Source organism: Chroicocephalus ridibundus, chromosome 2, assembly GCF_963924245.1.
Source record: "Chroicocephalus ridibundus chromosome 2, bChrRid1.1, whole genome shotgun sequence".
Taxonomy (NCBI): domain Eukaryota; kingdom Metazoa; phylum Chordata; class Aves; order Charadriiformes; family Laridae; genus Chroicocephalus; species Chroicocephalus ridibundus.
Window position 1 is genome coordinate 49,503,161 of NC_086285.1, and position 26,944 is coordinate 49,530,104.

At 34.9% G+C, this 26,944-nt stretch overlaps 1 protein-coding gene across 7 annotated transcripts in view; it reads right to left on the bottom strand.

Annotated features, from left to right (window-relative positions):
* Window positions 1–26,944, bottom strand: part of ULK4 (unc-51 like kinase 4) — a 246,624-nt gene that overhangs the window by 139,089 nt on the left and 80,591 nt on the right. For all 7 annotated transcript variants that reach the window (XR_010069883.1, XM_063325376.1, XM_063325375.1 and 4 more), the window contains 7 exons: window positions 25,935–26,056; window positions 25,549–25,605; window positions 22,593–22,644; window positions 22,408–22,502; window positions 13,759–13,810; window positions 13,514–13,658; window positions 7,869–7,961 (listed from right to left, as the gene is read on the bottom strand). Coding sequence is in view for 6 of the 7 variants with exons in the window: in XM_063325376.1 (XP_063181446.1) it covers window positions 7,869–7,961; window positions 13,514–13,658; window positions 13,759–13,810; window positions 22,408–22,502; window positions 22,593–22,644; window positions 25,549–25,605; window positions 25,935–26,056 (616 nt within the window). In the remaining variant the exon portion in view is untranslated. The remainder of the gene's footprint in view (window positions 1–7,868; window positions 7,962–13,513; window positions 13,659–13,758; window positions 13,811–22,407; window positions 22,503–22,592; window positions 22,645–25,548; window positions 25,606–25,934; window positions 26,057–26,944) is intronic.

The window sequence follows — 26,944 nt, forward strand, 5'->3', positions numbered from 1 at the left end:
TTCATATATGAAAAAGCCTCAGACAATTCTGAAAAAACTTTTACTCATACGCTCTTAGTTACATGATTTAGTTTTAGGTAGTCCTGTGAGGAGCAGGGAGTGGAACTCAGTGATCCCTATGGGTCCCTTCAAACTTGAGATATTCTATGATATGAAAAACACAATAGCATGTCAAGCAACTTTTTCTTGCTTCTGGCCTTCTGTAGCAAAGCACTTTCATGCCTGAGAGTGTTCATACAGAACTGTTTGCACAAATAAGGACTGCAATCAGTCTTACATCAAGCAAGATCTTTGGTTATTATTCTTATCCCTAAGAAACATGATCTGTTAAAAGAAAGAATGAGTGTGAGAAAGTACTTCCTTCACCAACAAAATCAACACTCAACCAGTAACCTTGGAACACTTCCAATACTGCAAAGCCTTCACGTTACACATCAGACTTCCAACACTTTGTTAGTCAGATTAGCATTTTAATGAAAGCTTCTGAACCCACATGTTTTTTTGAAAGGTGATCTGTAAAGTGTAAACACAAACACACCCATCTGCTAAATTACTGACCTATGTTTTCAATACACTAAATAAGGAAGGTAAAGTAAGCCTTACACCTTCAATCTAGCTCATTTGAGACTCTTCTCTTTTAATATTTCCTTCAGATCATGACACATCAAGAAGCAAGGAAACAGCATAAAGGACATGAAGTGGGTTTGGGGCTTGTTCTAAAATAGTCTACAGTATTGTAAATCCTTCTACATATCCTCCCCCACCAAAAAAAAATCTTACCGATTTTAAAGTAGAAACCACTCAGTGTCACAATTAACAAGGTTATCTTTCAGTCCTCTAAACTTTTCCTCCATTTAAGAAAGAAAAAAGAAAAAAAACCAGCAAAATATTAAAAGTCTATTAAACCTAAACTGATTAAAAAAAAAAGCACCAGCAAAAAAAGTTGAGGAAACGTTTGAGAGTAGTAGCATTTCTGAGTTGGATCTGTATGAGGATTTAGGTGTCCTCATGGTCCTACAATTTCCAGTCATAAAAAGTAAAAGCATCTATTTTTATATATGTGGAGAATGTTGGCCTAAAATCAGATTTGCAATATTCAGAACACTGAGCAGGGATCTGCCTAATCTAGCCAATATGAAGGCTTAAAATGCTCCTATCTTCCAGGTTCAGTAATCAATACCGATTTAGGATTCACAGCCTCATGCATTACTTGCTTCTCTTGTTTTCTTTTTAAAAAGAGTAGTTTGGGTGTGTGTGTGTGTGTTGTGTTTTGTTTTAATGATTACCAAATGTCTTCCTTAAAAGCGTAAGGGAGACCCAGGTTCCAAACCTGTCCTTCAACCCCAAGCCTTCTCTCTTCAGGGAAATTTAGCTAGTCGGTAGCTAGTTTAGTTCACTCTACAGAGGGTTATGCTCCAACCTCTAGCTGTCCTACCAAAGGGAAAGAGAATTAGAGGTTTATTAGACCACAGAAGGACAGAATGACTTTGCCACCTATAATTTTAGTTCACCATCTGGAAAAGTGAGATCAAAGGGTGTACCTTATTCAAAACTTTCTGCTTTCACAGGAGATATTTAAAAGACAGAAAATGTGTTATCAGATACTAACTTTTGAGAAAAGTTGGATGGGGGTGTGAAAATCTGGGTATTACAGCTGAACAAATGAGTAGAAGCTATTCTGAAGAACAGAACTGGTGGGCGTGCACAGAGCAAGAACCAAGACATTAATTTTAAAGGGATGACATTTCAAATCCATGACAGATCTTTGAAGAAGTCAGTCAGCAAGTGGACAACGGAGAGCTGGTTGATACACTATTCTTGAGCTTTCAAAGTGTGCTTTCTAAGGACCACTACTAAAGACTCTTGAAAAATAACCACGACTGTTCAGATTGCAAAAGGTACAGCTAAAGTAAACAATATACCAGAAATTTATGAATTAGTGTGTGCTTCTTTTTCACTGTAAGAACTTGATGTCATCAAATTAAGTGGCAAGTGTCAGAGTAAACAAAGAAAACCAAAGCAAATGCCTAAAGATGATAAATCTCCATATGAAGGTGATTATGCTATGGAGTAACTATTAATGCTGAAAGTTATTTGTCAAATATCTTTTTGAAACCATGTAAATAGAATGAAAATTACTCATCAATAGCTACTATCTACAGAACACCTTTTCTTCTTATATAGTTTCTGAAAAAATAACTCACGGGGGGCTGAGATAGCCTGCAGAAAGTATTGCCACTCGCTTGCCTTGTTCCTATATTCTTCTCTGGGCACCTACAGTTGAACACAAGTCAATGGATTGGATGGTGGTTTAGAGTCACTTCATGCTGAACAGAGAATTTGTGGTAGAACTAAATTAATTAACTGAAGTCTGCAACTCCCACTGTAGCACCCTAAACAGCTGACCCTTCCTCATTACCTGCTTATTTTTTATTTGCTATTTATATTCACAATGTCAAAAATTCACTATTGAAAGTAAAAATAACCAAAGAATGAATGTTATTTTCTCCTTCTGCTTAATGCTTTACTTTAAAAGAGTAAATTTGTGAACCTTACAATATGACATTTTTCAATAATTGACTTAACAGGAACATCAAATAGTAGCCTTGCATTTTTGAAAAATTGGACATTCAGCAATTGATCAGCAACACGAAAGTGGAAACAAAATTACAGGTATAAGGTTAATAGCTAATTTCTTTACTAAAGGGTAACTTTTATAAAACGTAACATTAAGGAGTTGTGTTTTACATTAAAAACGATGATTAGTATTACAGTCAGTACATGACTAGACTATGAGAACTCACTTGCAATAATGAACTCTGACCACTGCCTTTGATATGAATTACAATGATGTGCGACTTGACAACACTTATTAGCTGACACACAACATTTCAAGACTCTGTTTTCTGGGTAAGTCTTCATGCCTGGTGTTATTCAATAAAGCAGCATATATGTAAACATTATATCAAATAATAGGAATAGCAAAGACCATATGAATTCTTTGCTGTTTTATATTAGCATTATTTCTCCAACAAGAAAATGAGGGTTTTTACAACTCAGTTTTCAGACATGAAACTAGTGTAATCAGAATCAGGCTCAAAACCTACATAAATATTGCCCAAAGTTCTAATAAAACTTTATCATCCTCTGACAATCTCTGTCAATCCATTTGCATTGTGACTTTCTCACTAATTTTGTGCATCTCTAACATGCAGTTCCACTGTTCAGTTCAGTAGGACTAGGCCTTATAAGCTTACCTGTTGTCAAAACTACTCCATATTATTTTATTCGCATTCATTACAGGAAACAATAAAACACAAAAACAGAGAAGTAATTTAGAAGCAAATAGGTCTACTTTTCAAAGTGAGCACTTCAACCATAAGCTAGAAAATTAAAATGACTAACGAGAAGAACAAAGTGTTTTTAAAGCAATTAATATAAGCCCACATTAATTAATTCACCAGGAAATGAAAGCACTGAAGTGCTAACCCTCTAGTCTAACGGCAAAGAAAGTACAGCAGGTTCGAAGATAAATCTATGCATAATGCTAACAAGCCCTTGTGAACCAAATCACAATTCTACCAACTCAAATAAAAGCACCACACTGAACTCCAAAGAGTTTGTTGGGGTTTTTTTAAATAGAGGGCATAGATACGAGATAGACCATTTCAGAATATACTGAAATGTAAACAAATGCTAACGTAGAACTTCGTGATGATAAGAGGATCAATCCATTACTAACACTGACACTAAAATGTGCCTTAATGGTCTTTAATAGATAATGCATGGGTACAAACAGTAGCGTAAATGAAGTTTGAAAATTGGACCATTCTTGGATGATTCCAAAGACATTGTGATAAAAAGTTACTTTAATTAGTCAAGACAATCTGCTGTGGTGTACAAGGTCTATCCATCTATCATCTTCGCAGGTACTAGATCTGTGGCATTTAGAAGCAGCAGATTTTTTGTCGCTCTTCAGCACCTTCCTATTTTGTTTTCTGAAGCCTCTTCCCCTTTTCTAGAGCAGTGTCTAATGTCTGAGAAATTTAAAGTAAGTAAGAAGGTGGGGAAGGTTCCTTAATTTGCTCCCCTGTCCTTCAATCCACCATAACTCTAAGAAAGGTCACACCATTAGTTTTCAGATTATTTAAGCAGAGCTAATTGATATATCATATTAATAGAAACTAAGAAATTCACATCAGCTCCTCCTTATTACTATAAAAATTTAGCAATCTGATCATTACAGACCACAATAAAACAACGTACAAAACTCAAAGCAGGAACCAAAATAACCCCAACCCTTAATGAATACATCATGTCAGACTTTCTATCCATACATATACATATGTACAACCTATATATTAAGTTGAAAAACATACAAAAGGACAAGGTATCTGATGGTACTGCTCCTTTTGAATACAGACTTTGGATAGTTAAATCAGATCTCACCCTGCTGCGGACATTTGCTCCCACTGTGAGAAGTTCAGTTTCTCCAACTCCTTACACAAGTACAATCCACCAAGAGTAATTAACAAATGGAAAAAAACCCCTAATGTAAATTCCCAGTAGTCCAGAGATTAATCATTAACTGAAACTACATGTTCCCTTAGTATCAGCAATTTCTTTTAAAAATCATCAATCTCAAAATAGCTAAAGATGAACTCTGCCATTAATTCTCACACTGGTTTTAATGTCCACAATTTTTCTTATCATAAAACATTAAAAATTCTTGAAGGAAAAAAAGGCAATAGGTATTTAGGAGAGCCACAACAGAATACGATTAACACTCTTAAAGCCAGACTATTGGCTTTGAGCCAAGTACAAAATAGGCAACTGATGGACAGATTCTGTTCAAAGCTCACCCTCCCAGTATCTGCTGCTTTCTTAGTAAAGAACCTCTAAGTGAGGTTGTATCAGACAGGAATTGATGCATGATGTAAGAACAGGTATATAAAGGAAAATTCTGACTCATTTACACTCTAACACATTAAGGTGAAAACAAACAAGAAAATGGTCACCCTTCTCTAAAACTGGATTTTCTTCCCGTGGATGCTCATACGATCAGCCATCCAAATACTTAACGTGCTCATATTAAAGCTTTTTTACAGCTACCATCTTACACATGCTGGAACTTACGTTTGTGACACATCTAATTCTGCAGCACATTAATGGGATATCACAAGAATTCTCCACTGCTAAATTGAAAACCAATAAAGTGGAAGAGCTCCCATAATACAGAATGCTAAAAACGACCCCCAAGAGTAGAGCAACGGCAAACATTACAAGGATTTTTTTTGTATTATTACGAAATATTAATTATTAAAGGCATTCAAAACATGTATCATACATTAGCAGTATTTTATCATAAGCTTACTAGACATTAAAAATATTATAATATTTGAATATCTGTGCCTCTGCCATATAGAACAAACTACCTGTTATACAAAAAGAAGTGTCAAAAAAATGGTAAGAAGAAGATAGAATGGTTTTCCTCTGATATCAAGTTAGTTGATTTATGGTTTTTCACCCATGAAAAAAATATGAAACAAAAGATTGGAGTGCATCTGTCTCCTTTCAAGTGCTACAATAAGAACAGCTCAAATGCTCATGTCTCTATTGGGAAGCACACAAGAAAAGACTGAGGGGATGGGAAGAAGAAGAAAGATAAGTGTGAGATAAAAGAAAAATGGTGGTATTGAAGAATAGAGAGAGCAAGAAAGAGAAAACAGGTTAAGTGAACATGTCTGAGAACAAGCTATCATACAGAACAAACTAAATAAAACACAGCAGCCCTCATCCTCCTCCCAATTCACTCTTATTTCAAAATAAGGTTAACAATAATAGCTGATTTTGAAAGATTTGGAAACAATAAGATAAATACTAATTTAACATTTTGTCATTTTACCATCTTTTTGCCACCATCATTTTTATTCATTTAAAGTTAGTCACATCCTCGAAAGCCAGGCATTGTGGACAAAAAGTAAGCTTGGAGAAGCCACAGAGACTCAATGAAAACTGACTCACAATACGATCATCAGTACGAAAATATAGTAGAGTTTTTCCATAAAGAACAAATTTAATCCCAAAAGATTTGTGTCCAATGTTACTTATTTACTTCCCATCACAATAAACACAGATCCTTTCCGTGTTCCTCATGAAAGGGGCAAAAGAGAGCATATGCCTTCAGTAATTCTGAGCTCCATGCATACTGATTAATTAGCCATCAAACAAAACCAGAATCAATTGTGATCTAGTGTTCACTATAGCATGTATCTGGTTCCCACTTTGTGCAATAGCGGTTTGTGCAAGTATGAATATATTATTCACCTCTGTCACATTTTTGATGCATCGGCTACTTCCAGCTAAAGTTACTGGGAAGTCAAAGAATCAAGAAGACGACAGACCAAGAGAATTGCTTCCCGCTTCTTCAGAAATCTAGCCAGAGAAATTATTTAGTGAAAGTAAAAGAAGAGGGCCAGTAAAATATGTGAGGAAAAGAACAATTACAGATGTGTTAGTATCTGGAATCTCGTAGCCCATACTTCAATAACCATAAAATTATTAATATTTCATTGGATATCCACAGCTGTTCTTTAATAATATTAAAAAAAGAACTGCTGTCTGCTGTAAGATGACCACGAGGATGAGTGCGCATTCATAATCTATCTACATTGAGCATAAGGGCAAATACAATTCCTCAAATAAAGAGAATTCATTAGGCAGAGGAAAAGTGCTGCTATAATATCCAGCATTCTAGTTACAGAAATATTTTTCTTAACGCTTGAAGTATGAGAATATCTGTAGGTTAATTCTAAAAAAAGAAAGCTGTACTATTTGTTTGTATAATACATAAAATCCTGCAGTAGGATAAACAGCTTCTATATAATAAAAATAAAATTAAGTACATTTACTGTATTCAAGCCTTTTAAAATCTCAAGCCACTCTATTTCTAGTTCATTTTTAGTCTACTTAGTATATTAAAAGACTGCTCACAGTAGCATCATAAAAGATTAAAAGAGGATGTTTTCATCTTTTGTAATAAAAACAGTGGGAAAACAAATTAAATTTCCTTCCTTGTGTTTTTTTTTATCTTGTGCTCATTTCAATCAATCAAAGCAAGACAGTATGGTACGCAGTGACTTCTTAGCCATAACACTATCAGACACCATGAACAGACAATGGTGAATGCAAGAATAACCCGATTTTCTGGCAGATCTGGGAAGAGGAATAGCTGCATGTGCGTACGCATATACAAGAGAGATGCTTCCTTATTACTATCAACAAATGCAGTTTAAGTTATGTTTTTTTTTTTTTTCTTCAGTCCATCACAGCCTAAACTTTGGAACAAGAAGAAAGAGACATTAAGATACTTTTAAACATGCTGAGTGTACCTACACCAAACATTAAAATCTGTATTTAGGGGCTTTAAAGGAGGGTAGCTATATTTGCAGAAAAACTGAACAGATTTAAAGTGAATAGACTGGTCTCAAACTTTTACAAATGCATCACCTGTGTCCTAGTACAAATATGCTTAGCTGAACAACAGTTTTGATAATGTTTTGGTTTTCTTTTCTTTTCTTTTTTTTTAAGTTTTTAATGATAACTTTAATGTTAACATTCTTACGATTTTGTCTTTACTGTTTCATTGGCTAAATCCATATTAAACTAACCATGATCATATAAAATCGGCACAAAAGACATAAAATTGTGCCCTATAGCAAATACTCTCCAAGGATTTTCTGAATCTCCTAACTGCTAGTCAAAATAGTATGATAGTGAGATCTAAGGTATTGTTAATTCCTTATGGAAAAAAAAATTAATTGAAACAGAAATAACCCAGAACACCAGAGAATGTGTAGTTGTATCACCTCACAGAAGCAGGGCTGTGTTCAGTCAGGGCCACCAACAGTTTCAGAGCATACATTGGTACTGGGTCCGGAGCCATCAGAATGTTCTCATACCTGAAAGGGAAGGGAGAAAAGGGGTAGCAACAGCAAAAAATAGTCAAGAGATGCATGTTAAAAAGTTCGATATTAAAAATACATTGTTTCCCATTTCCAAACTTTCTAGTAACCACAATAGAAATACAATGCTGCTTGGAAACATACAAAGCAATAAACAACACTTGCTTTGCAACAGTATTTTAAAATCACCATCACATTAACTTTAAAAGCAGCACTAACAAAAAAACATATTAATCTTGAGAGAGAGATACACCATTATAAAAGATGTAATAATGTATATTTATAAAACATATACACATGGTTTTAAAAGTTATATTGAAATATAATATATATTTATAAAACATGCATTTTTTCTAGATGCATGATTTATTTATTGATCTATATGAATATATTTATATATATTTAAAAAATCTAATTTTCAAGAGACAAGTAGAAACCAAGCCTCAAAGTATTAGGCAGAAGATTTACTGGATGCTCAGAAAGATCATCAATCAACTTATATATGATTAAGCTCTATATTTTGTTTACATAGTAATTTTTCTCAAAATGAAATATTTTACTTACAGAACACTTGCATTGAGCTTTATGTTTTACTTCAAATTTAAAAAAAATACTGCTTTAACTACAGCATACTTCCATTCTCCAAGTAATACAGAACAGAATAATACAAAAATACTTCTAAACAATGGTTATTGAGAGCTATGGCAGTGAGATAAAACTACAAGAAAAACATCTATGAAACATTTCCAAATATCACCTTATGGAAGTCTTGGTAAGGGAAAACAGGCAGCCCAAAATCAAAATGGAACTCGCTGTTGCTGGTAACATTCCAGTAACGCCCACCCAACAAATAGGACCTTTTTTTTTTAAAAAAAAAAAAAAAATCAAAATCTATCTGGAGGGCAATAGGGATTACAATGATGGAAGAGAGAAGGATGTAAGCATAAAATACCCAGACTCAGTCATGTCAAAACACTGCCTTTGATTACAAATAGTGCTACTCTAAACATGTGGAAGTAATAGAGTTGGAAGCATAAATTTCTTCATGAAGAATTAATCAAGTACAAATGAAAGGATGATTTGTAGGAGAACGTGGTAGGTTATCATGTTTTGTGCAACAAAATGCACCAAGAATTTTACTTCACATCTTGAGATCCCTCGTGCTGCCTGAACTGAGGAATCTGGATCACTTCCCACCACCTGGGTGTTGGCACGTACCCTACTGTGTGCTAGCTCTTCACTAGAATAAAGATCTCCTCTCCCTAGGCACCACACCTCAGCAATGCTGATTTACATGGGAAGGAAATCTAGAAGGGAATGTGGTGCTTTCTGGCCAAGTCTCCAATCTGGACAACTCTAAGACAAGAAGGGTGAAGAACACCAGCTGTGCATTCTTGATGTGGCCTGTGAGAGCTCCTTCACAGAGGCTAACAGTCCCACACAAGCACACAGCCTATAGACAATGCATCATGGCTACTACGTATTAGCTTGAATGTGCTGCTGTAGAGTTGCAAACCACATTGGAGAATCTGCACAATTAATCAATGAGAAGTCAGTGTTGGCTTCGTATATTCGGTGATATAAATCTCTCCTTTACAAATAACGAGTTCCCATTCCTGAAAGAAAATTATTTCTCATTGGTGATTAAAAAGTTCTTTCCTTCATAAAAGAAAAAAAATACTATGGTGCTTAATAGACACTGATCCTGGAAGCCCTACATGCGATCAATACGTATTCATACCAAACATAATGGAACTATTTGCATTTTTTTTTGCAGAATCCATGACTAAATCTTTTGAGGCAAGCAAAGACTTAGGTGCCAGAAGTCATCTGCTCACTGCATAAGACATGGATTTACATCTGCAAAATGGTAATTCCTAATAGCAACAATGACTGAATCAGGCATGCTAGCTTAAAAATCTGACACTTGGCAATATACTTGTTTTATTATAAACATATCAATACCTTCCCTAAACAGGATTCACTTTAAACTATTTTAAGCCTTCTATGTATTACATTTGAAAGAGACTATTCTATTGTGCCCACTTAGCATCCTAATTCCTTGAGGTTCAACAAGAAACAGTCTCACTTTATTTCCTTTTACATGAAACTCGATTCCTCCCTCTCTCCAAGATAACATTAGTAAATATTTCTAAGATATTTCTAAGGGAAGGTGTAGTGATCCATCAAACCAAATACCATGTGCAAAAACAGAGATTACTAAAGTCAATGTCTTAGCAATTATATAAACACATTGACAGAATAAAGACCATTAGGACCTATGAATATATGAATCTTCTCTGCAGGGAAAATATTCTGTGCTTGAGATACGTTGTTAAATGAATGAGTTCATCCAATGATTTCCCTGCCACTTCAAAACACAAACTAATTTATTAATAATAGTTTCAGAGAGCATTTATAATGGTTCTGTAAACTCCAGGTACTACCCTGCAAGGAGTTATTTTGTCAATCTTTTCTATAAGCAACAGTAACAAGAGAACCTAAAGATTCAGGGATATGGATTCTCTTAAGCCCTTAAAAAAGATTTAACATTTTACCTACAAATTATCTCAAGTATTCTGGACTTTGTACTTGCAGAACTGACTTGGCAGTCTACTAAGAACAAGCTACATAATCTTTCAAATGATATAAAACTTTATTTACGCATTTCTCTCCTTTTGCTGGTTCTGGCTCAAATTTCAAATGATATATAATTAGGAATATTAAGAATTAAATGCGAAAGAGCTGAAGTTTCAACTTCTGATAAAAAAAAATGTGGACACGTAACAGAAAGCATTTGCCTTATATTCATTTTCTATAGCGAAAAGTTTCATTTTAGTTGTGAAACGCTCAGGAAAATAACCTTTCAGTGAACTAAAATTTAATAACACTATTTCATTCAATTCAATCAAAATCCTATCAGGAATTTAACTTTCTGATCTACAAATGCACAAATATTTAATGAAATTAAATGGATGATACAGAAGATGAGAAAAAACCGATAACCACTGCATTCCTGCATTTATCTCAAAATGAAGACCATTTGAATTTGACGCATAGTAACCAAAATTCTATTTCCCAAGTCAGTTTTACATTTAAACAAATTAACTTATGGAAGATATTTATAGTAATTAAATATATATGCAAACGAGTATCAATATAACCTTCATTAAAAAGAACATTACATGTTAAACTCCGATGTCCCTCCCATCCATGCTCAACAGCTCTCAGTTCTTCAAAAGCAGAATCAAAGGGGGTTGAAACTACTTCCCCACACAGACTGCCCATGAGCAACCAGCCATTGCACACCTCCTCTCCTCTTTTGATTATCCATCAGCTGAGTCACACTCTGTCCCATCCTTTGTCCAGCAATAGAAGGACTAAACAACAACCTCTTCAGCCTCGAAATACAAGCCAGTTGTCTCTTCACTTCCTATCTCAGAGTTTTCAGGTAACTTTTACTTCTTGGGATAGAGCTTTACGCTATCTTTATGAGTAGGTTACACTGAATCTTAGACCTCCCCTCTCTTTAGATTTAGGCCAGACCTCTTTGCATTCAGATAAAGCTTCTTTTGAGAATTGTAGAGAGTGTAAGAGAATTCATTCCTACCTACCTCCCATCAATATTTTCTTATCTAGAACATTGCTGAACAAAACTTACCTTTCATGTCTTTTTTGTTACCCAAAGCAGCTGCTTTGGTCTTATCTTAGTTTCTTTTTGAGTCTTCTCCAAATTAAGTTTTGAGGCTTTCAAGTCAAAATTGAGTTTAAGTTTTCTTTTCTGCAGAAAAGCCTCAAACCCTCCTCTACCTTTTGTTCCTTCTGTGCCTTCTTGCATTGATTACCTGCTCCCCACAGGTGAACATATTTACTAGGGGTTGGCTCAACTCACAGGTTCAAGTAATGTGTTAAATATGCAGACAATAGTTAACTCTTTCAGAATCACTAGAAGATTTACATACTGTTTTACTATGCTGATAAGGTAAAAATTTTTTATATCAAGTTCCAAAATATTCCAAATTTCTTAAACTTCAATATTTATTTTCTTGAGATAATCTGAAATGGTTTTCCAAACATGAGTATCATCATCTCTACTGGTGAGATAAAGGAACTGATTCAGAAAATACTTAAACCCTGTAACCAAGATTCTGAGCTACGACAAGACCCTCTTTCATACATCCACAATGCAAGGCATGCAAAGATAGCACAGGTGAAGACCCCAGAGGAGGATCATATTCAGTCTCAGACCAAAAAGCCTTGCCACTCAATTGAGCTAATTAGCTTGGAGACAGGACTACACTGGCTGTTTTCCTTCTAGTTTGTAATTAACATGACACCCACACCCTCACACGCCCTCCGGTTCAATGAGAAATACTTTATTATATGGATATGTCTACAAAGGGCAAGTTTCAGAGCAAGGACAGAACTTGGTCTCACTTGACTCCAGGTCTCTTCCTCTATCTGAAGAAAATTATCTCTCAGCTTTTAATGATGCGTATACTGTATTTTTAAAATAATATCTCCAGTTTCCATTTTAATTCTTATTGATAAATTCTGTATTTCCCAGAGGAAAAAAAAATAATGTGAAGAAAGGTGTGAAAATAAGTTTCTCTACAGAGCTCTAAGATTTCCTCACATAGAAAAGATTACAATCTTGCATGGACAGAACTTTGGTCATCAAACTGTAAGAACATTAGTCAATTAGCAAGAGACAGTCTCATTTTTGGGTAAGGCACTGTGTTTCTGATCATAATCCCGCATCCATTCCTCCACCCTTCTGCCACTTACTTAATGCAGGGCTGGGGAACAATTTTCTCACTTAGGGCAGATAAGTATTTACAATTACTAACTTTTGAGGACCACACATTAAAATACACTGTAACATTATTAGAATAATGTGAAAGATAAATGATGGCTCATCTTCTGTTCGTGCTTTCCTTCCCTCTGCTCACAGATGTTATCAGCTCACAGTATGCATGTGCAAAACAGAGAGCTGTCTTTGTGCTCACCTGCAAGTCATTTTGAAATGACAGGCCTCATTTGACCATAAACCATATAAATGAGGTTGCAGGCCACATCTGGCCCACAGGCTGTAGTTTCATCTACTCTGTTGTAGGGTTTTTCTGCTCCTTGGGGTAGATCATGGAGGACTAATCCACCCTGTAATATTCCTTTTTTAAAAAGTTATATGCCATTCCATGTGATTTCAGAACATCTGACGTGAGGGCACAATATCCAAAATAGACAAAAAAATGTTATCATTTAAATCACAGGCCAAAACCTAAGGGAAACTTGCTTCATTCCAAGAGCAGCCAGAGGCACAGTATCAGAAACGAGTGTCACACAGAAGCTGTGTTTGTGTTGTATATGACGAAGTACTAAATAAACCTAGGAGAGAGATGTTAGGCAGAGAACTCTGGCAGCAGTTAGTTGCTACTCCTCTTTTCAATTTGCCATTTATACATAAAAAGGGTAGTTTAAACAAATACACTGTCAAAATACATTGAGTATCAGGTTATTCGCCATTACAGGAGCAATATTATACTTACTGAGGCAGCAATGAATCTCTAATGAGAGACAGAAGCTTGCTGTTCGAGTCGAGGCTCTCCCCTTTCTCCTCAGCCATGACCTCATGGCTTAAAAGCAGTGATGTGGTTTCCGAGAGCAACCGCAAGCTGAAGAGTCTCCATTCCACTTGAAAATAAAGGTGCCAAGAATGTGACCACACTGAAGTCTAATTAAAACAAAATGTGGAATTCATGGAAACTGTAGTTGATGTGGCCATATTACTTACCATTCTGACTGTCGACCAAAGAAACTAGTGGTGGGAGGATACAGTCTTCAACCTAAAACACAGAATTAGAAAGATCTGGCTTAGATTATTCACAGGGGAAAAAAATAGAACACAGATACACTATCATCTATGTTTATTCCACTGCTAAAGTCCATAATCAAAGAGACGAATAATCATGGAAATTCATCCATAATCACACTTATAAAGCCACCAAGCTCACTTTTCTCTGGTAAGCTGTCATAAAGTTACAGACCGTAATGTACTTTTATATAGAAAAAAAACAGTGACTTTGGTATAATTCATTAAGAGTGAATTTTAATTTAAAATACATAATTCAGTGCAGATGTAAGATACTAAGAAAAAAGAGTATTAGAACACCTATTAATCCTGATGCTTTAATCCATAAACTAATCACTGAACAGAGTTCAGAAGAAACGTCCTTCTAAAACAAACCTGCATAGAACTAAAATACATCCGGAAAGATGTACTACCTCTACTACGTCTAATGAAATATCCTTAAGCTTAGTAGAGAGTCTTGATAAAATTTTTACTTCTCCCATTCTGGTAATAGAGAGTCTTCCATTAAAATTTAAATTTACAGACTTAAGATTTGAATTATGAAAAAAAAAATTCCAGTCATGTTTTATTGTCCATGAGTATATTGTTACAGATTAATCATCTGTCACAGGACTAGACAGTTTAGTTCCATCTGAAATCAGTTTATGGCAACCTAGGGCATAACACAGTTTTCTAAATGTAATATTACAAAAACAGTGTATTGTTAGTATTCTCTATAAGAGAATGAATTGATAAGTCTTAAATCATTGGTAAAATACAATTTATTTAGATAGGACACGGTTTGTTTTTAGGGAGAAGATGGATGTGCAGCCCTGCAATTTTTAAGTATGCATCACGGATACACACCTTGCCCTTTATTTATACAAATGAAATTACTGTGTAAGTTCTCACTACTCTGTGGACAGGATTTGGTGTAAGAAGACTGCATTATAATCCCCCATGGGTTTTCTTTTAGTGGTTAATAGTAGAAAATAGAATTTCTCTAGATTTATGCAGCTACTATTAAGAAACATCTATAGAAGCTGAAAATATATATGAAAAGGGGTCACTAAATGAAGTTAGCGTTCAGTCAGCAAAACTACGATTAGCAACTATTTCATTGGTAGTTGATTGTCTCTGTTAAATGAATCTCTGTCATTAGGGGATTCATTTAGCCTAGCATGTTTTCACTTCTGAAAAAATTACTGAAAGATACCTTTGTTACATGCTTTCAATAAAAAAGATAAAGGACTCCGCTTGAGATATGGAAGTCAAACTACTCTTGCAAGTACAAATAGCCTTTACGCCTATATAGATAATGCTATATATTATAGATGTAGTGACCTTTGTAACACTTTATAATTTTGAAACTTCATCGTCTTTTCAGTTAATATGCAATAAGATAAATAATAAAACTACATTTCTCTACAACAACTCCATTAGTGCAGGTTTCTACACTGTTCTACAAATGGTAATTTATCAGCCATAACATACCTGTGAGGCAGGATAAAAAATGTATGTACTTAAGGTCTTTCAGTCCAAAAAAACAGTTCAAGCTACTGCAATGCTTCTCAAACGAAGAGGCACATTTAAGCGGTAAATTAAAGGTGTAAGAAAGAAATGAGGCAAGAAAGCAGCTCTTGATTTTCTGAAGCAACATAGGCAGTCAGAATATTATGAATCACTCAGCAGCAGCATTGACTCAGACTGATACTGATTAAGATGGCAGTGTGATGCAACTTCAATTTCTAAAACTTCAAATATTTTTTCACTTTATTCTAGTATTAACAGTAATCTTTCCACATTAGCGAATGTCATTAAGCCAGTCATAACTCTTTGCTAAATAAATATATTTTAAACTGTCAATGTAAAGAAGATTCTTTAGGTCTTCAATAATTGTGGTAGCTTTTTATGACCTTTTTCTAACATGAACCTTGATTTTGGCAAACAAACTGTTTAGAAATGAATTCTCCATAGCAGTTGTTTGCCTCGCGCCCGTTCAATCTGGTGGGGAGATCAACTTAATGAAGCACTAATCCTACGGAAAATTATTTTGTGACACAAGAGCATATCAGAATGCACACACTGAAGGGAGAAGCAAATATAAAATTGTACATGAACCTTAAATCAGATACTTCCTAACTCTGCAACCGTGATACCCTAAATATCCTGATACCCCATTCATGATAAATCCCTAACTGCACAAAGCTACCATTGTGTAATTCTGTAATGATGGCATTCAAAGGCTATGCTGACACAACTGTGCTGTTATCGATACCCAAAAAAGCAATGAAATACTAGAAACTTCCATATGCACCACATTCACAGCTCCCAGCTATAATACGTATGTACAGGACCAAACAAAAATGTAGCTCAAACCTGGTATTCCTGTTTCTGGCAATTGGAAAGGAGAAGAAAAAGAGTAGGAGAAATAGACCAAGTATAAAGCACAAGTCTAGCTTCTAGTAAGTTAAGTCTTGAGTTAAGAAACTTCCTAAACTGATGCTGTATCTGTATTTTTACATTTAATAATGCATATTAGCGTTTTCTCCCATATATTTGCCCAATCCTATCTTAAATTTATTCATACTTTTAGCATGTGCAATACTTACAGCACTGAATGCCACATTTCAATTATGCCTTATGAAAGGGCACTTCCTTGTTTATTTTAAAGCAGCTAACTTGATACCCACTTATTCTTATTTTATGAAAACCATGAATAATTATTCCCAATTCATTTTTCCCATGCCATTCCTAATTTTGTACTCTAAAGTCTTTTGTTTCCAAGCTGAAGTTCTTATCTACTCAGTTCCTCCTTGCATCATCAAGCTGTACTTGTTAAGCTTCATCCTCTCAGAGTGAATGACCACAACTGCATTCAGTATTCAAGGCTTGAGGGCACCATGGACCTACCCTGGCATAGTGATGTTTTCTGCTTTTTTGTCTGATCTTTTACCAGTCATTTCTAATAATCTAGTTGTCTTTCTGATTACTGCTGAGTATAAAGCTATCATTTTCATAGAAACACAATGCTAAAAGATCTCCAGAACAGCAACAAGTAGTGTAGAGCCTGACACTGCATACGCATAGTTGGAATGATTTTCCCCATGTGCATCGCTTGACACTTATCAGTATTGAATTGCATGTCATTTTATTGTCCTTTCACTCAATATCTTGAAACCTTCTGCAACTCTTCTGTCAGTTTTAATTTTCACTACTGTGAATAATTTAGTGTCATCAGTCAGTTCTGTCACCTCCCTATTCATTCCCTTCTCTGGATTAGTTATAAATAGCACATGTTGCAACACAGATCTTTGTAAGGCACCATTCTTAATACACCTACATTTTTTAAAACTGATCTCTATTCTCTACCTAGTAAATTTTAACTACTTAGAAGAAGTTGATCTATCAGAAGGTAAGAGGGAAGGGCCACTGATGGATTTGAAGAGCCTTTGAGCATGACTTTTTCAAAAACTTTTTGTAAATCCAAGTATACTAACCAGAACATCTGTCTCCATAACGTTCACCAATTTCTGCAAGGGAAGCTCTACTAGTGAGGTACGAACACTCAGCAAAAGCTGTACTCACTTTTCTACAGTATTCTATTACTCACAAAAATCAGATCTTTTGAAAACTAGGCAAAAATTTTATAGAAATTCTTCTGCAAAGTCTGTATGTTACTTTAACCCTCAAAGGAGTAAGACAGACAAGCCACAGTTTCAGAGCTTAACTAAGCATTCACCAACTACTGGGAGGGGCCTGAAAGAGAAAACTGTAATTTTAGTCCTTCTCTGCTTGTCTCCACTCTTCAGGAGATGTCTGTCTCTCTGTTCAGGGGCACCAAGGTGCCCACCTGCTGGCCCAACAGGGAGTCATGAGAGGTACGCTGCCTTCTGGGAGCTAAGGTCCAAGATGTTGCCAAGAGGGTGCCACAACTTGTCAAGAGCACAAAGTACTTAAAGCCTGGTCCAGTAGCATTTGTATACCACGCTGTTCTCAAGCGAAAATCAGGCTCCAGAATTAAACTTACATAAAGAAAGTATGCTATCCATTCCATGCAGCTATCATATCCAAGCTTTACTTCCAGACATTTTTCTAGAGGTATCTGGTTCTTTTCAGTATGCATATGTTTAACTTACAACTACTGACAAGTATCTTCTCCTTATCCACCATTCAAAGCAGAACATACCAAAGCAAAGACCATCAGCTCCCAAATCCTTTTTTTCTAGTCTCATGTAAGATCCCTGACATCCAACATCACCTTGACACTTATTCTCATTAAAATTCTACATACAAAGTTATCGCTGAAAGTGACCATGGAATTAAGATCATGCTGCCTTCAAGTTTCTTAAAAGCATTTGCTGGGGGCACAGCATGTTCCTCAGTGTTTTAATATTGTCAGTAATCTCTCAGAATGTAATAGAAAAAATAATCTAATGCATGTTAGAATGAATTGGGGAGAAGGATGACATTTCTGTAATTATTTTTTTTTTTAAGAATCTTCAGAACTTCAGAATCTTCATTGAGTTTGGGTTGGTTTTTTTTCCTTACTTCTGGAAGGGACAGCACTGATTGACTGACTCAATATGTCAATTACTACAGAACTGGTATCACAAAAAAGTCTCATGTCATGTGGATTAGCTTACTGGACAGAAAGCCACATGGGGTGTAGAATTTTAATCTACTTGGAAAGTGAAAGTGATTGAAGAAATGCTGTATAATATGTTCATATAGTCATACCGTACACTGACAAAATTAAGGTGTCAGTGGTTAGATCAGAACAGCCCGTGAATGAAGAACATCACTGATGATGAATCAAGAAAAGACTAAGATGAGCAGGAAAAAAGAACTTGCAGAAGTTTCTAAACCTTGTGTTGTCATCTTTGGTGAAAATAATAACTCTCATATTGTCAACCAGTAGATTTCCATGTCATACTGCTTTTCCCTTGACTTCCCATCAAGCAACTCATCATGTTCAGGATGCTTTTATTTTAATTTGATTTTTAAAAATAAGTTTTAAAACCTTGAGGAGGAGAATCACTCCTGACAACTTTTGCTTCAACCAGAGAAGAACTGTCATGCTTTGGGTAAAAGATCATCTGTGCAGTATACAGATCATTTTTGGGAGCTAGTTAGGGTATAGAAAGTTCCCACTGGAACTGCCTGCCATCATGAACCTCATCACCGCTCAAAGTGCTCTGAATTAGCATACGGCCTTTTTTCCAACAAATAAATATACTTAACAGAGAAAAGAAAAATGCAAATGATACAGTCAGCACAGAATTCTTCCAGTTAATTTAATCTAAACCTTTACCAAAATTTTTAAATAAATATTGTTATAACATTTATTATCTGAACTTAATTAATATTTTTCCATTTTAGGTATGTGGAGGAAACAGGCAGTTCGACTTGTGTCAGTTTAAGAAATAGGGGGTTATATTCCACTCCAGTCTACAGAGACTCTTTTTGATGGCCTTCATCATCATATTTGCACACCTGAAAAATCTACAGTTTTGTCAAAATTTGCCGAGTCACACTTACTGTTAATGTGCTACTTTGTATCTTGTAAAATGCACAAAACTGCATGCAAAATTAAACGACTGCTTACTACTAGCTTTCATTTGAGCACTTTCAATTAATTTCCCCTGACTTTATCACACTTAGAAGTATTTAATACAGTATCTAATACAGAAATTAATCTCCTCACTGACTGACTCTGGGTTGATGGTAATCAGAAATTTGATCACCAAAAAAATCAATTTATTCAATTTCTTTGTTTCAGGTGCAAATACAAAGGCAAATCAAACATGAACTAAAAGCCAGAACAAGCAATTCTTTTCTTCTCAAAGTGGAAAAGAACCTGAAATGTTGCTCTTAAATTCCTATTAACTTACACAATTTCCATTGCGGCTAAACTAAAACCAGAACAGAACTGAACAACTTCCTGGTTCTGCTTGTTTAATATAACCTCACTTTTTATTAAATTCATTAAACTTTATTAGAAATGCATTTAATTTCTGATTAGAAACTTTAAATTGTGTTACAGTTGTAGTGGAAAAAATGCATTCTCTGAATAAGACTTTGGCCTTCCCCTCAACCTCTCCAAAAAACGCTGTCTGTAACCAACTTCGTCTAAATGAGCAATCCAGGCTTCAGAGATCAGCCTAGGATACGCATTCCCCTCCAGTAAAAGAGTTTCCTATTAACCACTGTTATACTAAAATATTGATCTGGAAGCTCGAACATGTCTTGCTTCAACTTTTTTAAAAAAGCACCAAGTTCCACTGGGTGCTGGCATTTATATTCATAGATTCCAGTCATGCTCAGCGAGCAGCAATTAGAAGATATCCCTTGAGTAACAGCAATTCTAAAAATATTCTGTATGCATCATAGAAGATGAAGTACCACTTTCTGCTAAAGTAATGTATGCTGTACATTCAAGTATAATTAGCACACTAGACTTCGTAAATAGTATTAAACTAATTACTGTTTGCACCACTAGTGGCAGATGTGGTTAGAGATTATTAATTACAGTGGACAATTTCTTGAATTTAACATACCAAATAGAAGGCAATTTCTCCACTTTATTTTGTATCTGAATGGCTACACATTGAGTGTCAGGAGGGCTCTTTTGAATTAGGAAGAACTGTTACTTATGAAAATGAGCAAGTGAAGTAATAGATTTTATTTTCTGTGAAAAAAAGCAGTTCATTGACAAGGATATAATTATTTTTAGTTAATAAATTTGAATATATACCTATTCCAAATCAGGGAAACTATTCTACAGAAGTTCTATGTGTCATAAATTTACAAGCACTGGACAGGCAGGAAGTTTTTTCTCCAGCTACATAAGGTTAACCCATTTGTTCAGATGGATTTTATATAAACATCTAAAACTTTCAACATATGTGATGAAGTAAACTGTTCCCCAGAAATTTACACACTTAAATAAAACTCACCTACTGGTAGCCAGGGGTTACTTAAAAGAGAGTAGAATAGTCATTCCCTGGCTTCAATATAACGTTCTGCTGAATGTGGGGATGGGAGTGGGGGAAGAAGTGTTGCAAAAGGGAGCTGTCTCCTTGGTGCTATTTTTTCAGGGAAAAAAACCCCAGACCATTAAAGTTTAAACAGCTAGGGGAATTTTATTTCAGGTACTGATACAAGGTATTGCAATTTCAGTAAATGTTGATGGACCTCCATAAAAAATGGTACATATTTCTGTCAACATAAGACACACTGATAACCCACAGAAGTAAAATAACAATTTTTAAAAACTGAGGTGATTCTAGAATGATACAGTCATCATACAGTGACTTGCAGGCTGACAGGCATGTAAGGAGATACCAATAGGTATTCATACCTCACCTACATTTACATTTCTTTTCTAGAACATCCTTTGCCATATTGAACCGAACTGTTTAATTCTGTACTATTCCCCCTCTGACTATTAATTGGTTAGATCTTTGTGCATAAGGACCATTTTCTTGAATAACACTCTTTTGTGAGCATTAATGAAAATTAACATTAAACTTATTTAAATTGTTATTTATATTTTATTTATATTTTCGTTAATTTTAATATTTTCACTTATTAAGGCTTTAAAATCTAAATACTCAACTAACACACACACCCCAAATAGGATTCAGTTTCTAAAAAAACACTTAATTTCTAAGATCACCCATTCTTTCTAGCACAACCCCTAAGATCATTAATTCTTATGAATTTATCAATCTGCTAGTGCCTTTCTTGATTTAAGTGCTATACTGAATTCAAATACAAACACATAAATTTCTATTTGAATTAAATGGTCACCCCAGTAAGTACGGTGAGTTACCCTTTTGGTAGGAATTCAGGCACAAAGGTGCACTGGTACAGGATATGCCGACTTGGCAATTACTGATTCAAGCATTCCAATCTACTGATTTGCTGACAACTATTTCACAACATAACTGTTCTGGCTTCAGCTGGCTTAACTCAAAGTAAATCATTTAACAAAAAAACTTCAAAGAAAACAAATCTTTAGTGATGTAAGAAGCTTACAGTATGTGGGTTTGGTAATTGTAATGCAATTTTTAGTAGGCAATCTGTTATACTTAAACAAAACCCCCACCACAACTGCTACAAACTGTTACTCTTGATGATGATCTCATCAGGAAGAGTACTGATGGAATGGGATCTTCAAACCCTCAGAGGTGGTCTTTCCAAGCTATGTTAAAAGTATAATGACAAATGAAGTGGTGAAATTTTCACTAATATATAGCAACACACTTGCCTTGAGGCTGAAGAAAGACTTAGAGAATCAAGCGTTACATTTACAAGAAAATCACTTTAAGAACTGCTATTTCTAAACTTTAAGCCCTTTTCATTCTCCCTCTAACATCTCAACTAAATATGGTAAACAGAGGGTAGATGCCTTGCTGCTTCTTTAAAAATAAATCTCTCTATAAACAATAAGGATTTTTCCTGTGAAACAGAACCATAACACATTTTCAGCCATAATTTAAACAGTTTTTAAATCTTCAAAACATTCTATTATCAATGGAATTAGGCCATTTAGCCTGCAACTATTTAACCTGTTGTCAGACTTACAGTCAAGCGATGGGCTGTCAACAAGACAGGATGCTGTGTTACTGCTTCCAAGGTTGATAAAGTGGTCTTAATCAATTCTTCTGATGCAGCTTGCCCTATTAGTAAAAATCATTGTATTTCTTTATAAAATACAACAATTATAAAGCCTACTTATTAAAGTACAGCAATATCATAGGTTACCTTACCTATTGCTCCATCCAAGTTTGTTTCTCCTGAATCTATTGATCTGATAAAATTCTACAGAAGAGGAGGCATTTGTGTTAAAACATTTTAGAAACAAAATTTAAGAAGCATAATCACTGAATAATTACAACATGAAATTCTTTCAGTGCCTGTGTAAATACAAAATGTTAATGCACCTACATTATGAAATACTGTCATAATAATTAAGATAGGAAAGACTGAAAGCATTCATGATCTATCTGTTATGAAATAATTTTACAAGTCTGTAATGCTGCTGGACACTTAAATGTAGAGTACGGTAAGGACTATTACTCTCACTAATGTCAGGAATTATAACATTTCCAGCTAAATAGACAGTAATTAAATGTCTTTATTGTTAACAGAAAACTAAGTTCTAAGAAGACTTTGAACTATCTTGAACTCGGCTGAATTAAAATAACTCACTAAAAAGACAAAAGACCCTCCAGAACATGCAATTTTCTGTTATTTGTACCATCTTTTTGATCTCCCTGCATACTACACAGGCTATGAATACAGTTACACACAGGAGAACATACAAAAATGCATAACTTCTATTAAAAATCACCTAAATTAGTCATCATCTTGAGAAACAGGGACAATGAAATATTAATAATCTGGGTTAGGTAAATACTGTACAATAAGACGCATAGCTGTTTATTTCATAGGGGATGCAAAAGATGTCTTATTAACATTTGTTAAAGAAGGAAAAAAATGCAGCAGAACTTATAGTATGCTCTTTTTTTACTAATGCAGCATTTAATACACAGAGAATTTACGATGGATAAACAGCTTTCTCGTTTTCAATTTGCATACATATCTATTTATTTATATGATATAAATAATTTAGCAAATGACATTTGGTTTATATTTCACTATCAATTATAATTTTGTTATTATATATTAAATTGGCAGAAGTGTTTACATGAGTTATCTTTTTCTCAGTACGTAAGAAACACCTGAAGGATTCTTCTCGAATCAGAAATACAGTAAGAAACTAATTGTATGTTTCATAATTCAAATGCATCTCAGGGGCAGTCATAAAAAACAACTGCTTCTACAAAAAACACAGTTATTTTATCTTCCTGATCATTTGAAGAAAATTACTAGTTATCATCTAATAAACTCATTTTGGAAGAGAGTAAATTATTTTGGTTGCTCATTTAAGACAGTTTCACACCTAACCATAGTCTCAAGACCAGTTTAGGAAAATTAATATAGTTGGTGCAAAAATTGTTTTGGCTACTAATAAAATTAAGGAAATAAGCATGTTAGAAACACAACAAGAAGATGTGTTTATACAAAAAGCCCAACTATCTCAGGTTTTTTAAGCAATGAAGAGGAATGGTGTGTGTATTCCTCTGCAGGCAAGTCTGTGCCCTGTGCACTCCCCTAGGAGCCTACTATTAGCTGTGCCTTTGGGGCAGAGAGTGTCCTCCTCCATGTATTTCTGTTCACAGCTGAAAACATGAAAGGACTGTCCCGACTCCTTCTCAATTTCTTTGCACAACGCTACTGAAAATTACAGTGATGATGGAAATAACTTCAAAGCAACAAGAAAAAAAAATTCTCAATGAACAACAGTTACAGAAAAATAACTATTCTTTTCCTTCCTTTTCCTTCCGGATACAAAGTACACATCTTTGCGCTCCTAATCATTTCTTATTGTTAAGAATAAGATTTTTGAATAAAACAGAAAAAAAAAAAAAAACCAAACACCAAAACCTGAACAACTGACTTGCTGAAGCCTTAGAGGCCTCAATTATAGCACTGTACTGGTACAAGCTGATGACTGAATGTCCCTTTATAGATGTCAGTGGGAATGTTGCTAAACAAAATTCCAGAGTAGAAAGTTGCCTCGTACAATGGTTAGTTACTCTTCCAGAAGTAACTACATTAGTCATATCATAACACAGTTATAGAAAATGGATTCAAATTTGATAATATTTTTTCAGATATACTACTTCCTCTCCCTTTTCTATGTTAAATTGAAATAGCATGTGTAAGTTCCTGAATTGCCTTGCTCGATGGAGACAGAAGGACAAGATGTAGGAAATATTCAGTAAAGTAATGTTTCCCTCCCTGATCTGAGAGGAAAGCTGTGCTAGTATAACTAGCCTGACTTCCTCAGTCAGTAGTTCAAGCAAGCTGGAGTAACATCAAAAGAAAACTTACATTGTACCTGGTCTGCTGTACCTATAGTGTTGACAGAAGAATTTCACCTTCTAGAAGGTTTATCCAAAACCATTAATAAATCTACTGCCTAGTTACAAATGCCTCAAAGACATAAAAGGCTTTGTAATTCAACATCTATGAGTTTAAAATCTTTTTCTTCATTGCAATGCTAATTTTTGTACAAATATTTTAGTAGAGCTAAATTAAACAAACATTTTCTAGGAATCAAGAGTCAAAGAAGAAAAAGGGAATCTGAACAGTAAACTTTAATCAAGCTGTTTGTGGTGACTTCATGCCTTTGTGGAAGTAAATACCTAGTTGTCATTTATGAACCCATGTACTTAAAAAGTATTTGTTTAACTCTGATTCGCAACTTTTGAAAATGTTTTTTTCTCATTTAGCATAAACAACTGTTTTCATACAGGGAGATTACATTACAACAGTACAACCTCATTTTTGCTATGCTATCCTATGGCACAGTTAAAAATCTCATTTACTATTGCTAATATCATCAATAGGATGTAGATGTTTACATGAGATAATAGAGCTTACAATACTCAGCGTTTCATCAACTAAATACAGTGTAAATGTACTGGCAAGAAGAAAAAGGCAACAAAAGGAAAGATTACCTTAAATGTATTATTTCTTAAATTTCTCCCTCCGATTTATAAATATAATGTAATTTTATTACATGAAAACAATTCCCAAAATTTTATGCATATGTATATTTTGTAAACAATATTTAACTTAGATGGTTATACTTACAAGTAAGGTCCCGTAGTTGAAAAGAAACTCCTCTGTGACTATCTGGGGACGAAATACCTATTTGAATTAACCAAAAGTTGGAAAAATTGTATTAAATGTGTATCTTATAACCAGAAAAATTAAAACATGTGTTTCACAGTCATGTTAAAAAAGAGGACAAAATATGTATTTGCTTCTATCACTAGAGTTGTCTTACAATGTGCAAAAATAAGGCTTACAACTTTAATGCAGTAACATAGCTAGAATACTCATCAACATATCTACACATTAATAAAAGTTCTATTTTATCAATTCTGATCATGATCAGCAGAAATTAGATTTTGGGAAACTGCAAGAGTTTGTCCTTTGTGTAACAATTTTGGGGAAAAAAAATAATAAAAATCTACCTGGGATGTTACAAGATGAAGCACTACAGGCATCATAGGAAGGCACATCTTCAGCTGTTTGGCCTGAACTGTTGATGGGTGTTTGCGTCCAGAGACATTAGTTAAGGCAGTGAGAATGTCACCTACAGAAAACATTTCAGAGTGATCTAACATAATTGCTTTACTAAACAACAACAAATGACAAATAAAACAACTCTCTTCCAGTATCCTCTGTTCAATCCCATCTCCTCCCTCCTGCCTAAAGCAGTGTTTATGCGACTACATGACAAATCAGGTTGATCCAGCACTTTACTGCTCTAGCTCAGTGTTCAGCCAGGCCAATTTCCTGCTCTGGCTACAGGGACAGGCACGCAAATGTGACCTCTGGCAAAATGGTGAGGATAGAAATATAAGGCAGGTGTAGAAGCAAAGATGAAATTACCCTTCTCGGCAGGGTGGACTTATGCTGGCTTTAGGTGGCTACATATGCATGGAATTACACTCTTGAAATTCTGTGGATGCAATTCTTTTTCCAGTGAAATAAAAAGCAAAATTTTCATGACTTCCAGCTGAATTCACCATGATTAGTGGGTGACATAATGCTCAAGCAGTATGCTTTTCCTGCAGCATAGTACCACTAGAAGAAAGAAACAAACATCCTCCCCGACCCGCTTCCAAAAGATCCCTCCACCAGCCATGCACACATTCTCATACACAAGTTTAACAACGGTGCAAGTGACCTACAGCAACAGGAATTCTCACATTCTCATAAAAGAGGTAGCAGCAGGTCAATGAGAGAACTTAGTTGCTTCCATAACAAACCTCTAGACACAATAATGAGGGAAGAAAATTTTAACTCCAATAATGAAAATTATACTTCAAACTTCAGAAGAGTCATACAAAAACCAAGGAACACTATGCTAAATTTGTGTTACACCAACTATTATCTCAGAAAAGCGAGACCTCTTCTGCATGGGATAAAGTACAGAAGCAGCAGGAGAAAAGTCATGACTCATATGCAAAGAAGGAAA